Source organism: Vidua chalybeata, chromosome 6 (assembly GCF_026979565.1).
Source record: "Vidua chalybeata isolate OUT-0048 chromosome 6, bVidCha1 merged haplotype, whole genome shotgun sequence".
Lineage (NCBI taxonomy): Eukaryota > Metazoa > Chordata > Aves > Passeriformes > Viduidae > Vidua > Vidua chalybeata.
This window is the reverse complement of record NC_071535.1, coordinates 1,951,784-1,966,124: the sequence shown is the minus strand read 5'-3', so window position 1 is coordinate 1,966,124 and position 14,341 is coordinate 1,951,784. Positions and strand designations below refer to the sequence as shown.

Here is a 14,341-nt window from a genome sequence, read left to right as displayed (position 1 = left end):
TAAAAAAATAACACAATTCACTCTTGTGAATCAAACTTTGGGAGCAGAGAAAGAATTTGGAGAGACCCCAGAGCTCGCCTCCACAGCCGCTCCCAGTGGGAAATTAAATGTTTTCTCCACTTCCATTCCAAGCCTGAAACATCCCTGCCGAGACAGCTGGTTCCACAGGTCCAAAAGAAAGCCCTGTGTGAGTATGAAAATCATATTGAAAAGAGCTGAAATTTAATTAGGTCACATCCTTGTGATCTGGTGATGCAAATCAGCGCCTGGCACACCGAGGCTCTGCCTGGAAAATGTGACAGCGGTTAATGAGGAAAGCACGCCGGTGGGATTTCCCTCCCAAGCTGAACAGCTGGGGAAAACATCAGGAAAACTTTGTATCCCTCTGGACTGCTGTCAGCTGAAACCCTCCTGTGGGGCTGCTCTGGGCCTGGAGCAAACCAGGGGCTCCCAGGCGGGGCTGCGGCGTGGGCGATGCTCGTGGGCATCGGGATGAAGTCATTCCCTGCACTGGCACTGCCATTCCCACTGGAGCTTTCCCAGGGAGGCCAACAGGCACTGCCAGCCCCCCAGCTGTGGGATGTGGGTCAATATTGACCCTCTGATTCATCCACACCCACTGTGGGTGCCGTGGATTGACGAGTTGGTGCCGAAGTTCGTGCTCCAGTTTGTGGTGCTGAGATTGACCCCCCCAACATCTCCGTGCTGGGGCTGATCCCACTTTCCTTTTGGGAAGAAAACCCAATGTTTTTTATACATGCTGTCCAGGACATGTCCTGGGTGTAAATCCATGGGGAGAGCTCCCCACAGGACCCCTGGGGGGTTTCTCATGATCCCCCCATATCTCTTGTTGCCTCTGGGATCAAACAACTCTCCACTTCCAGTTTTGGCTCTGGAAAATGAAAGGAAAACCTCCCAGCCCCAGCAGCAGCTTTTCCACCACATTCCCATGATCCAGCCTCCTGCAACCCCACTTGAGATGTCTCAGATATTTTACACACACTTCTAAGTCTCAGTTTGGGAGGAGAGAGCCAGGCCACAGCTCCATTGCTTGGCAACAGATTTCCTTCCCAAAAATCCCACCCCAAACCCAAGTGTTATATATAATTCAGTGGGAAGGCCCGCAGGCAACGCCCTGAGAGCGCTGCTGGGGCAGCCTGAGCTGTGAGAGCTTTGTGCAGGGGATATTTTGGGAAGAGGGGAGTTGGTGCCGGGAAGACACGGCTGGGAGATGGGGAGGTTCTCCCAAGGGTTCACACTCGTGTAAAAAAGGGCAGAAATGCCCAGATCCAGTTCCCAAGTCTCCCACAAACCAAGAGAGGATGATGTGTCTGCCCAAAAAAAAATCACATGGCAGCACTTGGAGCCACATCAGAGCCTTCTTTTCCTTGTCATGAGCCCCCAGCAGCCCAGAGAAGCTGTGGCTGCCCCTGGATCCTTGGAAGGGTCCAAGACCACTTTGGACAGGGCTTGGAGCAACCTGGGATAGTGGAAGGTGTCCCTGCCCAAGGCAGGGAATTGGAACTGATGAGCTTTAAAGTTCCTTCAAAACCAAACCATTCTGGGATTCTATAATGTGTGGTGTCATCAGGTTTATCTGATCTGTAAAATCTGGGATTCCTTCAACACAAAAAGAGATAAACATTTCAATATATATATATTTTTTTATATATATAAATATATATGAATCTTTGCAATTGGAGCCAGTAACAGCCTTTGGGGTTTTCCCCCCTTTCTCTGAGCTCACCCCCAGCACAGGAATAGATTTAGATCCAATTTAGATCCACATTTAAAGGCATTTCCATCCAGCTCCAGGCCTGAGCACGGCCCCATGCATGGACTGCAGCCAAGCTGAGCGTGTTGGATGTTGGCTCTGCTGCAGAAACATCATCCCATTCTTCTTTCCAAGAGCTCCAAGCTGACAAAGCAGCTGGCCTGGAAAGATGCTCAGGGAGCTCCAGCCCTGGATCACCCAGCCCTGGCAGCTGGGAAGAGCTGCTGGTCCTCCTGCTCTAGTTGGCCTTTTCCAGCTTTATTTTGAGGGAGCAGCACAGATCCCACCAAAGCTCATGGAGAGGTTTGGGACCTGCTGGAGGGTGCCAGATCCCCAACCTGCTGCTTCTCCTGGGTAATGGATCCTGCAAACAAACACGCCACGTGCATCCCCCTTCCAGCCCAGACAAGGCCTTTGCCAGCACAAGCAATGCCAGCACAGCTGGAGTCTGGATTTCCTTGTGTATTTGGGAAGCAGCTTCATATCTTGCATTAATTGCTTTGTTAATTACCCTCATCCCCCTCCCCAGCGTCTCTGGGGGAGTGCTGATGATGCGCTCGTTGGCCATGCCGGATCACCAGGGTTTTCTCCTAACCCTGTTTATTTATTAACTGGAATTACCTTCCAAACTAACAGGATTGAATATTTTTGTTCCACTTGGCCAAGACTTTATAGACCATGGAGAGGCAGAAATCGCTGCCACACACCCACGACGCAGGCAGAGACACCGAGGTCGGGGACGGGGCAGCCGGATCGACGTCCCAAACCCAAAGGGACCTCGGGAAGCAGCAACTTAGGCATCGTTTTTCCTCCATGCTGCTCCCAAAATCTGGCTGCTGGCACTTAACTGACTCCAGACATGCTGTATGTGCACGTACATTCCTTGGCCATGCGATCAGACCGGAAAAGATTGCCTTCAGCCCGGGAACCGCAGCGGGAAGGAGGCTGGGAAGAGCTGTGCAGTCACCGGGGCGGGAGCGCTGCAGCCTCCAGAAAAGCTGCAGTCAACACTTTTTTTTTTTTTTTAGGAGACGTGGTGCTAAAAGAGGAACCACTGCGGGACGGGCGGATGGAAAGGCTGAGATGGGGGGGGGGGGGGGGAAGTGCTGTTATTTTGGCAAAATCCCTCTTTCCTCACGCAAATCTCCCTGCGGGAGGACTTTGTGCAGCACGAGCCCTGTCCGTGAGCCCGAGCCCCTCCCAGGATCCCGCTCCCAGGAGCCCGGCCGCGGTCAGGGGCCGCTCCCACCGGCACGGCCGGGTCAGAGTGCCCGGGAGCAGCTCCCCGCACCGAGCTCGCTCCCAGGCCAGCGGGGCAATGCTCAAAGCACATTCCAGGTGGGAACTGCAGCCATCCCCACGCTCCTACCACGTGTCTGGAGGGCAGCAGAGTCCCAACCCTCACAGGGAGTCTTGCTCCAGTCCCCTAAGCCTTGTGTTCCAGATCCCACTCTGCCTCTACCAAACAGCCCCAGAGCTGCCATTGGGAAGCTCAGGAACCTCAAAACAGCTCCAGCCCCCGACCATCAGGAATTTTGGCAACACCAGCATGGCTGAGCGATGGTGTCACAGCTCCAAGCACGGGGTGTTCAGGCAGGAACGAGCTCTGTGCTTTTCCGAGCATCCCCGGAGCAGGCTGGGATGCTCAGGAGCTGTGGCAGGAGCGGAGCTGAGCAGGCTGGGATGCTCGGGAGCTGCAGCAGGAGCGGAGCTGAACAGGCTGGGATGCTCGGGAGCTGTGGCAGGAGCAGAGCTGAGCAGGCTGGGATGCTCGGGAGCTGTGGGGCTGAGCAGGCTGGGATGCTCAGGAGCCGTGGCAAGAGCGGGGCTGAGCAGGCTGGGATGCTCAGGAGTCGTGGCAGGAGCGGGGCTGAGCAGGCTGGGATGCTCAGGAGTCGTGGCAGGAGCGGGGCTGAGCAGGCTGGGATGCTCAGGAGTCGTGGCAGGAGCGGGGCTGAGCAGGCTGGGATGCTCAGGAGCTGCAGCAGGAGCGGGGCTGAGCAGGCTGGGATGCTCGGGAGCTGCAGCAGGAGCAGAGCTGAGCAGGCTGGGATGCTCAGGAGCTGCAGCAGGAGCGGGGCTGAGCAGGCTGGGATGCTCGGGAGCTGCAGCAGGAGCAGAGCTGAGCAGGCTGGGATGCTCAGGAGCTGCAGCAGGAGCGGGGCTGAGCAGGCTGGGATGCTCAGGAGCTGCAGCAGGAGCGGGGCTGAGCAGGCTGGGATGCTCGGGAGCTGCAGCAGGAGCAGAGCTGAGCCCCCGGTTCCCCCTGCATGGAACGGGCCGGGCCTTCCCTGCTCCAACAGCCCAACTGCGGGCGAGGAGCGCGTCAGTCACTCACCGGTGCCGCACCGGAATTTGCATAATTCCAATTATGTTTCCAAAACGGGGAACGGGCTCTGACAACAACTCTGCAGTGCCTCGAACAATCAGAGAAGATGGAAAAGCGTCGTCTCGGACCCGATGGTCCCGCAAGCGCCTTCCGCCGGCACCGAGTCAGCGGCGGGATTGTGGCGTGGGAAAGGATGCAGCAGTCTGGGTTTTGCCATCGAAACCAATGGATATAAACGTGTTTGAGGACGAACGAGCCTCCCCCCAGCACTGCTCTGCCTCTCTGTCCTCTTGTCCCTTCATCCTCCACCCCCTGCCTCCCCCAGGGCCATCCCAGCTACCACAGCTTCTGCCTTTCCCAGTTTTCTCCTCTACCTGGAGGCAAAAGAAAAGCAGGAATGATGGAGCCGGCTGTGAGTGCCGTTGGTGTGTTGAGCCATCGCGGGCGCAGCAGGATATTTAATCTCCGTGAGTCACCTCTCCCTCCCTATCTGCCATCTGCAAGTGCTCCGGCCTGAACTGCAGGTTTGGGAACGGGCTGCTCCAGAGCCACGCAGCTGCGGCTGTCCCGGAGCCTTCCCCACTGCCACGGCGCGCAGTTTTGGCAACCTGGGAATGCCGGGGAGTTGGCAGATGTTAAACGAGTCCGCAGATCCCATGCCTTAAATAGCACCTGGTTTCCCCAGGCGGATGCTGGGAGGTGGGATAGAGCCCGGGAGGAAGCTGCGGGTGCCCCGAGCCTCCTCTGCAGACTGCGGAACCGGCGGCAAAACACTCCGGGTCTGGTGTTTAATTGCCCGCGGTTAATTGGCAATCCAAGGGAGGAGGAAGCTGCAAGGAGAAACGTCAATTCATAAACCCTCAAGTGTTGGGAAGCTCCAGATTTTCCGAAGGCCCGAAAGCAGCCCGGCTGCTGAATAATGCATCGGGCTGCCGAGAAATTGGCAAACACCGAACCAGTTAATCCACAGATCCCTCTCGGATGCCAGCACTCCTCCAGTGACAACGTGATTAACCAGTTTCACTACTGGGAGCGTTTCCGGGAGCTGGAGAGCCTGGAGAAGGCAAGGAGGAGTTGTGGAGCCCCTTCTCTCCCACGGCAGAGTGGGGCTGGGGGGGACACTGGAATTGTGAGGGGTAAAAAAGAGTGTGGCATTAGAGCAGGAGGTTCCAGGCTTTGACCTGGAGGCCTTGGGTCAGGGAAACCCACAGGTCACTCCAAACAAGGTGGAAAAGCTGCAGCTCATCCTGGTGGGGAGATGCATCCCCTGCCAAAAATCATAATAATGGCCATGATGAAATGAAAAGCTGGGAAGTTTTGGTGCTGTGGTTAAAAGTGTAAGCTCACATCCAGGGGAAAATGCAGAGCAGGATTTCTCTGTGAGGCAGCCAAACAGGCAGGGCAGGAGCAGATCCTGAGATTGCAGGCAGTGTCCCTTAAAGGAGAACACACCTCTGCCCTATTCCCTGCAACATTCCCAGCCCTCCCTAAAGAGGCTGCAGGCAGTGTGGCCAGGAGCAGATCCAAAGCAGAGCTGCAGGAGAGCAGCAGGAGCAGCCCAGGAGCATCAGCAGAGCCCAGAGCCCAGCCTGGATGGTGACCCTGGCTCTCAAATGCCACACGCTCAGAATGTTTGGAGGCAAGGGCTGGAGGACTTTGGATTCATGAATGGGTCCAAGGCTGTAAGATGAGCCAGAGATCCAGGGACAGCTCGTTGGCAGCCACTGAGCTCCTTCCACAACGCAGCGCCGCGGGCCAGCGCCTTCCACAGCGGCCCTTGCTGAGCTTGGTGCTTCTTCCAGCCAGCAGATGCCAGGGAAGATCATCCCAAACCTTTGTGTCAGGCAGCAAGGAGCCACTAAGCACACCAGCAGTGTCTGTCCTGCTGCTGGCCCTCACCTCCCTACCCAAATGCTTCTATTTTCAGTGCTGATGTGAAACCCAGTTTGTTCTGAGTCATCACAGCCCAAAAAACTCGTTATATTGAAAATATGAGTAGCTCCAGAATATACAGGAATGGAATTTGAACATTTAATAGACATTCTTTGGAGACAAAGGTAAAGCCCTGCTGGCCTGCCAAAGCTCCCTCTCGGCAGTGTGAGGCGGGTGCTGGGGTTGGTTACAGCCAGGGCAGCAGCCTGAAAGCCACAAAAACATGATAGGAAAAGCTTCCTGGAGAGCTGGGTCAGTTCCAGCCTAATCCAGCCCCTGTGGGGAAAGGCATCCTGGCAGCTGTTGGAACTAATGGGATCACTGTGGACACATCCCGCTCCAAACCGTGCGTGGTGGTGGGAACTCCCCAGCCATGGGGTCGTGCTGCTCCACAGGAGCCCCTTCCTTCCTAGGGGAAAATGTACAACGCTCCTCAGAGCAAAAATAACAAATATCAGCAGCACAGGGACTTTGCAATCCCACGTTCCACTCCCAAAGTGCAAAGTCTCCCTTGGAGCAAGCACACGGAGCCAGCGGTGCTGCCCAGTCAGGAGCTGTCAGCACCAGGCACGGCAGACCCTGGAACTCCCAGCCTTCATGGAATGAGTTCCTTCCCCAGTAGCAGCTTTGCAGGAATGGCAGAGGTATTTTGGGGCTGGATTGGCACTGGATGCTTCCCTCTGCTCCACTCTCTGTCCCCTGCAGCGATGATCCAGGCAGGTGCCTTCCTCTGATGGACCTTCATGGGATGAGAACTGCTGGAGCTGAGCCACAAAAAAATCAACGTGGTCTTCTCAAAAATCCAGGCCAATCCTGGGGAATTGCTTCCCTTACTTCTGAGGTCTCCCAGTCAGCCCACTCCGTGTCCTACTTTCCTGTAACTACAGAGGCTGCTTGAGGTTTTCCCCTTTTCCCCCCAAAATGTGAAATAAAAGTGCATTCTCATAAAACAGCAGAACAATCATTGGATGCAATGCAGCATTTCTGCAGCTTTCCACAGTTAGGAGTTTTCTTAGTTTTCATGCCTTGCAATGATGAGAGAGAAAACCTCCCCTCCTGCTCCATCAGAAACTTCAGATGAAGCCACTGCCTGGTCCATGCAGTGGAAAATCAAACAAGGAATCCATTCAGTGGATAATTTTGGGAATTCACAGCTTCATAAAATCCCAGAATGGTTCCAGCAGGGACCTTAAAGCCCATCCAGTGCCACCCCTGCCATGGCAGGGACACCTTCCACTGCCCCAAGCTGCTCCAAGCCCTGTCCAGCCTGGCCTTGGGCACTGCCAGGGATCCAGGGGCAGCCGCAGCTGCTCTGGGCACCCTGTGCCAGGGCCTGCCCACCCTCCCAGCCAGGAATTCAGGCTCTTTTCTACACCTTGGCTCCCTCCTCTTCTGTTTAACCTGAGTTTTCACCGGAGCTGGAGCTGGAGCACTGGGATCCTGTACAGATCCAGGAGCTGTTGGTGGCACCCCTGGGGGGTTCCTCTCACCTGAAAACCTCTAACAAAAACAATTCCCAAGCATCACCAATTTCCATATCACAGGGCACCCATTAAACCCTGCCGAAGCATTTTTCCTAACTAAAGCTGTCTTGGAAGATGCAACTAAGAAAACCAGGAACAGAGGAGTGAAGGGCAGCCTCTGGAAGGGAAAACTTGAGGCAAAGCAGGGGCCAGAGCCTGCTAAACCACTGTGAGACTCAGCAGTGACTCACATCTTGACTTTTTTCCCCCTCCTTTCTTAAGGAGGCCAGAGATACCTGTTCTTAAGCAAGAGCAGAGCCACTTCCTGGACAACCCCTCGCACACCCCATTTCCCGCCTGTACAAACCACCCTCCACAGAGCTGCTGGGGCTCTGACTCACCCCTGCACCTTCCAGAGCTGACACAGGGTGAAAATGACACCCTTCTGCTCTTCTGCTCCCACTTTTCAAAGGGAGATTGATTGTGGGGCTCCACCTCGGCCTGAAGCCCCGAGAGCCTTTGCTCAGAAATAATTCTGAAACACGAGCAGGACCTCAGAAGAGGAACTGAGTCAGTCAGCAGGGGTGACACTCACTCACCAACAGCCCCTGGGAGGTGATGCTTCCCCACAAGATGAGGGGAAAGTTTTGGGTTTTTTTAACTTCCAGAAAGCACCAAAGCTGAGGGGATTTCAGATTGCCCGCACTGAGCTGTCAGGTTGGACAGATATTAGAAGCAAATCCAAGATAAAAGCACAGCCGTGTCTTAGAGGGAAGTCTGAGTCACAGAGCTCACACTGAGGCTGCTTCCACATCCACAGCAAGTTCTCTGCTCCTGGCAGTCCCTTTTGTCCCATTCCCAAACCCCAGTGAGAAGGGAGGTCACCTCAGCTCCCCAGGCTCTCACAGCCCTTGCACCAGCTGTTCTGACAACGTTTTTAAAGCGAGACGCATTCCCTTGGGAGGACTTGCATTAACAGGGATAATTTCCAATGAGGAATGGTGGGCACAGTTTTTCCAAGGCCTGTCCATGAGGACAGGGCCCTGTGACTGGGGGCAGAGCCCTGCTGGGGGCTGAGTCACGGCGCGCTCCGGGCTCACCGCGCTCCGATGGGACGCGATAAGCGCCGGCATTTTGAAATGTGACTCACTGCTACAGCCAGAGAGACACCGGTTCCCCTGCTTGTCTCCCAGCTCCGAGCAGTTTAATTAAGTCAGAGTAACTTCATTTACACAGCCACACCCTGGACTGACAGCCAGGCAGAGCCTGAACACCCTAGAAGGGGAAGGCTCCTGCACCCACCTGGCTGGATATTCATGGAATCGTGGAATGGTTTGGGTGGGAAGGGACCCCAAAGCTCAGCTCGTTCCATAGGCTTTGACATACTCACTAGAGCAGGTAATGGTGCTCCTGAGCATTCCCAAAGCTTTGCAGCAAGGAGGCCGTTCCAGGGCTGACACCCGGCCTGGCACCTGCAGCTGTGGGAGCAGCCTCGGCGCGGAGCCCCGGCCGTGCCCTCTGCCAGCAGAGCAGAGCTGTGACCCCGCTGCCTGTCCCAGGGGATGGCAGCTGTCACAGGATCCATATCCCGCTGCTCCCCAGCCCCCCCGCAGCCCCAGCACCTGCCCAAGTCCTTTTATCAGCTCACTCGTGTCCTACTCAGGCACCACCGAGTCCCAGTGTCACATCTGTCACTCCACAAGCACCCCTAGTCACTCATCAGCCCCTTTGTCCATCCCTGCGTGTTCCACACCGGCCTCGTGGCTGCCCTTTCCAGGGAATTTCCTCCCTGGAACACGGCAGTGACAGTCCCTCCGTGCCCTCACCTTCCCAAGTTACGTGGGGCTGGCACCGAGGCTGGGGAACCCTGACAATAAAGTTTGCTCAAGTGGGAATATTAAAGCAGCATCCTCCTTTTCCACTTATAGTCTCTCATCTAATTCTCAAAGGAATTACAGCCAGGCTTCCATTCTGGGAGATCCAGAACAGAGCCCTCTTTATGCCAGCACAACGCCCGACTCCGGCACCAGATTGCCCCTTTCTGCTTCTCTCATAATTCAATACAAGTAACATACCAGGAGAGCTCCGCTGTATAATTGCTTTATTTTCTGCTTATTAGTTCTTTACCAACACTACAGCCATATTGAGAACACAAAATTCCTGGGTACTTCAGTCAGGGAGATCACAGGCCACAAACTCAGTCACTTGGTCGGACACGATTGAATGCCATTCAAAACTTACTCCATAAATTCACACGAACACAAATCGATGCACTTGGAATTCCAGACTGGTTTGTTTGGTACAGAATTCCCACTTTATCCTACTGACAGCCACTCCCTCGTGCTGAGGTCCAGCTACAGCCTAGAAAGGACGTGTTGGAAGTGAAACCTGTGGGGTTTTGTTCGGTGGCCACAGCCGTTTATTTCTGACGGCTCTGCCACACCTTCCAGTAACTTCTTCTCCCCATCTCTTCCTCCCCACTTCCCCCACCCCCCCAAAATAAATTTGAAAAATCCAGAAGCAAAAGCAAGTTCCTTTCACCTACAAAACAGAATTACAAAGTTACTTCTAAGGGCATACAAAATTGGAAAGTCAACTTAATGCAAAGCTGCCCCAGCGCTTGGAAACACAGGAAACCAACTCAGACAAAAAAAAGAAGGTATTGAAGTTTTCATGTTGACTGAGAATAGGTTTAAGAAAGTTCAAGAACCATTAATAGAGCTTCAAGTTTTCCAGTTTAGGCATTTACTTTGTGCTTGGCTATTTTATTGATGCTCCAGAAGAAAACAGTAACCATATTGTTGGAATTTTAAGTTTTTATACCACCACACTGTTCATTAAGTTACAGCAACAGGAAAAGAAAAATAAAAGCTAGAAAATAGAGCAATGATATTCCAATGGCAAAAAGCCTGGGATTAAAAGAAACTAATCTCACTTCCTCTTCTTTAGGGCTGAGATGGAAGAGTTATTTCTACATTAAGCTTCTGCAGACTCTCTCTAATTCACAAAGTCCATCAATGCTCTATCTTCTAGCACCAAGAACCCATCCAGTCCCATTTGCAACCCACATCCAGAAAAGTCTTTTTTTTGGAACCATACTCTAAAAGGACTTTGAAGTGCTCCAAAGCATTGGATTTCAGAAGCGAATTGAGGATTTTTATCTTCCCATACATCTTTGGTAAGAGCTCCATGTACAAGGTACTCAGCATGCAGAGTCACCACTGCAGCAATGTAGTGTAATGCCCCCAGTTCCATGTAAAACTTATATTCTTGAAAAGAGAAAACAATTAAGGAAAAAAAAAAAGGAAAATAAAAGCCATTTTCTTCTGGTTTTGTAGCATACATTCCTAGAATTCCCCAAGGGAATTTTAACTCCTTGAGGAAATCTGAAGTTAATCCTTAAGGCTGAATAAGAACCAGCTGCTTTAACAGTTTGTGCACCCAGCGTTAATTAATACTTGATTGAGTTTTTATGCAAATACTCGCTCTGGGTGGGGTTTTTGATTGGCCAGTCCCAGCTACAGGCTGTGACATGGCTAACGAGCTGCTCTGCCCTTTAAGAACTAATTATGGAAGTTTACATTCAGCGTCGATTCTCTCTCTCTCCCCTCCCCGCTCTCATTAGCAGTTCCTCAATGGGCCTCAGCCATCCAACACAGTTCCCTTTCCTACAGGACTCCAGCAGCCCCCGGGACACAGGGAGGAGGCTCCAGCCACTCGCAGGAGCTCAGGCCAGGCTTGGAAAACCAAAGCAAGCAGTGATTTCCTCAAAATGGCCATTCCTGATGTCAGAAGCCCCGGGCTCGAGCAGAGCTCGGCTCGGAACTCGCCCCTTCGCAAGGCTCCAGCGTGGAAAAAGAACAATAATAATAACAATAACAACCATTTCCTTCTGTCTGTTGGAAAGAAACTGGAATCCTTTCAGGGTTTAGGTGTCTCCAGCTGCCTTGAGATGGAAGCGAGAGGCAAGTCAGAGCTGGACTTTTGCCAAAACATCTGATTTAAACTCAAACTCATTGCAACATTTTATTGCTGCATCTGCTGGAAAGAGCCTCGGCCCGAGGACTGACACCAAGGAGTAAAAAAACTGCAACTAAACCTCATTTAAGACAAAAAACCTGCCCAGTGCCTACCCTGGAACTACAGCATCGCTCATGCCTCGTTTGCTATGTGGTGTGGGGAGCTGGTTTTGCATCCCTCCTCATGCATGATGTATGGGTCAGAACTTCCCAGCTGAAGTTCTTACATTTCCCAGCGCCCGACACGCACTTTGAACACGTTACAGTGGAATTCCCACTCTCTGCCACTGCAGGCAAGAATTCCCCTCGTTAGCCTGAGCCGTGGAGCCAGACTGAGTCACTGTTTAGTTACAGATTAACAGAACTTTTTTTTTTTTTTAAAAAAAAAAAAAGTCCTTAATATAAAAAGACAGACTGCAGTTTGATTTTAAGCAACAATTTTCAGTTTACTAGATGAAGTCGACCTAGCAACATATCCTGCAAGAATGCAAAAAAGTAGCAATCTACAGCAAAGTGAGAGAAGAGAGAGAAAAAAAAAATATATATAATCAAAAAAGTAGACCCAGAAAGCATACACTGAAAATGGAACCCTCCCCCAACATCCCCCAAAATAATCAAACCAGCAAAGGGCTAACGAGAGGAAAAAAAAACCAAAAAAAACCAAAAAAAAAAGTTACTTAGCAAGTCTATAATGTGTCCTTCCCCTGTTTGCTGGAAGTCTGCCATAGCATCTAGTGCCTGTGTTCGTGTCACATTCGGAGGTTAGAGCATCCTAACGCCAAGCAGGAGGAGTTAGAACAGGAATCCAGCCAAGGGTGCAGGAGGAAAGGGTGGCAACTGGAGAAAGGTGATCATAATCCTATGGATGCGGTTTTGTTTTCACTTTTCAGTAGAGAATCATTCTTCTGGAAAGCCACGTGGGTTATTTAATTTTTTTTTTGTTTCTTTTTTTTTGTTTGTTTAATTTTTTTTTGTTTTGTTTCTTTAATTCTTTGTAGACTAAATAGTTCCTCTCCCATTAGGATTTATAATTGGACGTTAACCACGTCAGCCCTTCGTAGAGTCCATCCCCCGTCGTGGCACAGGAGGGCTGCACATACCAATTCCTATCCCTGATCCGGGTCAGGCCCAGTTTCTCCTGGATCTCGTGGGGTTTCATGGCGTCGGGCAGGTCCTGCTTGTTGGCGAAGATGAGGATGATGGCGTCCCGCATCTCCCGGTCGTTGATGATGCGGTGCAGCTCCTGCCGCGCCTCGTCGATGCGGTCGCGGTCGGCGCAGTCCACCACGAAGATGAGCCCCTGCGTGCCCGTGTAGTAGTGCCGCCACAGGGGCCGGATCTTGTCCTGGCCGCCCACGTCCCACACGTTGAACTTGACGTTCTTGTAGGTGACGGTCTCCACGTTGAAGCCCACGGTGGGGATCGTGGTCACCGACTGGCCCAGCTTCAGCTTGTACAGGATCGTGGTCTTGCCGGCCGCGTCCAGCCCCAGCATCAGGATCCGCATCTCCTTGTTCCCGAAGATCTTGGACAGCACCTTGCCCATCTCGGCGGCATCCAAGGGAGGGCGAGAGGGCGAGCGCCGGCCCGGCGGGGAAGGGCGGGCGGGGCTCAGCGCGGGCCGCGCATGGGGCGGCGGGGAGGCGGCTCCGCTGCTCCGCCGGGCCCGCGGCGGCGGCTCCGCCCGCTCCTGCCTCGGCTCCCGCCGCGGCGCCTCAGCTCATGGGTGCCGGCGCGGCGGCGGCGGGAGGATCGCGAGGGCCGGGGAGCGCCGGGGAGCGCCGGGAGAGGCCGCGATGGCCCGGGAGCGTCCCGGCCGTACCTGAGGGCCCCGCGCGCCGCTCCCTCCGCCCGCGCCGCCGGAAAGGGGCCGCGCGCGCCCGCGCCCGCTTCCGCCCCGCCGCCGCCCCGCGCATGCGCCCGCGCGGGCCCCGCCACGCCCCGCCGCGGCCACGCCCCCCCTTCCGCCCGCGCCTTCCCGCCCGCCCCGCGCGCCTGCGCCGCCACCCTCGGGAGGGGGGGGGCGGCGGGTTCCGCGGGGGGGCGTGGCCTCGCCGCTGATTGGGCGGGGCGGGGCGGCGCGCGGAGGGGGCGGGGCCGCGGTGGGGAGAGGCGCCACGCGATCGCGCGTCAGCGCGGGGCGCGCGCGGGGCCCGGGGCGCGTCTTAAAGGGGCAGGAGCCGGGGGGGGGGCCCGAGCCCCGGAGCCGGCCCCGGCCCCGGCACGGGCGGTGCGTGCGGCGGGGGCGGCAACGCCCGGCACGGTGCCCCGAGAGGCTGCGGCCCCCCCTGGAGCCCTGGCAGTGCGCGAGGGCAGGCTGGGCGCCGGGCCGGGAGCAGCCCGGGACAGGGGGAGCGTCCCTGCCGTGGGCCGGGCCGGGCCGAAAGGTCCCTCGCAGCCCCAGCCGCGCGGTGATTCAGGGCTGCATCATCGGCTTTGTGCCTCCGCCTTGTCCTGGCTCACTCCCTGCCATCCCGGCGGGTGAAACTCCGCGGGTCGGCGCTCGGGGCACGTCCCTGCCCCGTGCCCGGAGCCGTGCCCCGGCACGCCCAGCGCCGAGCACGGCGGCTCCTGCACACGCACGCCGTGGCCGTGTCCCCGCCCCGCGCCCCGGGGCCGTGCCGGGGGACCGGCACACAGGAACGGTGCCAGGGGCGCGGCGGCACTGCCAGGCTGCTCCTCCGGGCCGGGCGCGCCCACCCAGGTCCCGTGAGAGCCAGCCTGTGGTGGTGGCTGCTCCTGAGCTCGTGGAGTGAATGGGGGAAGCGGCACCTGGAACACAAATCCCACAGAATGATGGAATCACAGACTGGTGTGGGTTGGG

At 55.2% G+C, this 14,341-nt stretch overlaps 1 protein-coding gene across 1 annotated transcript; it reads right to left on the bottom strand.

The window, feature by feature from the left end:
- Positions 1-9,582: 9,582 nt before the first annotated feature.
- ARF6 (ADP ribosylation factor 6) lies at positions 9,583-13,386 on the bottom strand. Its single transcript, XM_053946109.1, has one exon. The coding sequence runs from the start codon at positions 13,061-13,063 to the stop codon at positions 12,536-12,538; it is 528 nt and encodes a 175-aa protein (XP_053802084.1). The 5' UTR covers positions 13,064-13,386; the 3' UTR covers positions 9,583-12,535.
- Positions 13,387-14,341: the final 955 nt, after the last annotated feature.

Coding starts and splice junctions, on each gene's coding strand:
- ARF6 (XM_053946109.1), bottom strand. CDS start 13,063: ATGGGCAAGGTGCTGTCCAAGATCTTCGGGAACAAGGAGATGCGGATC.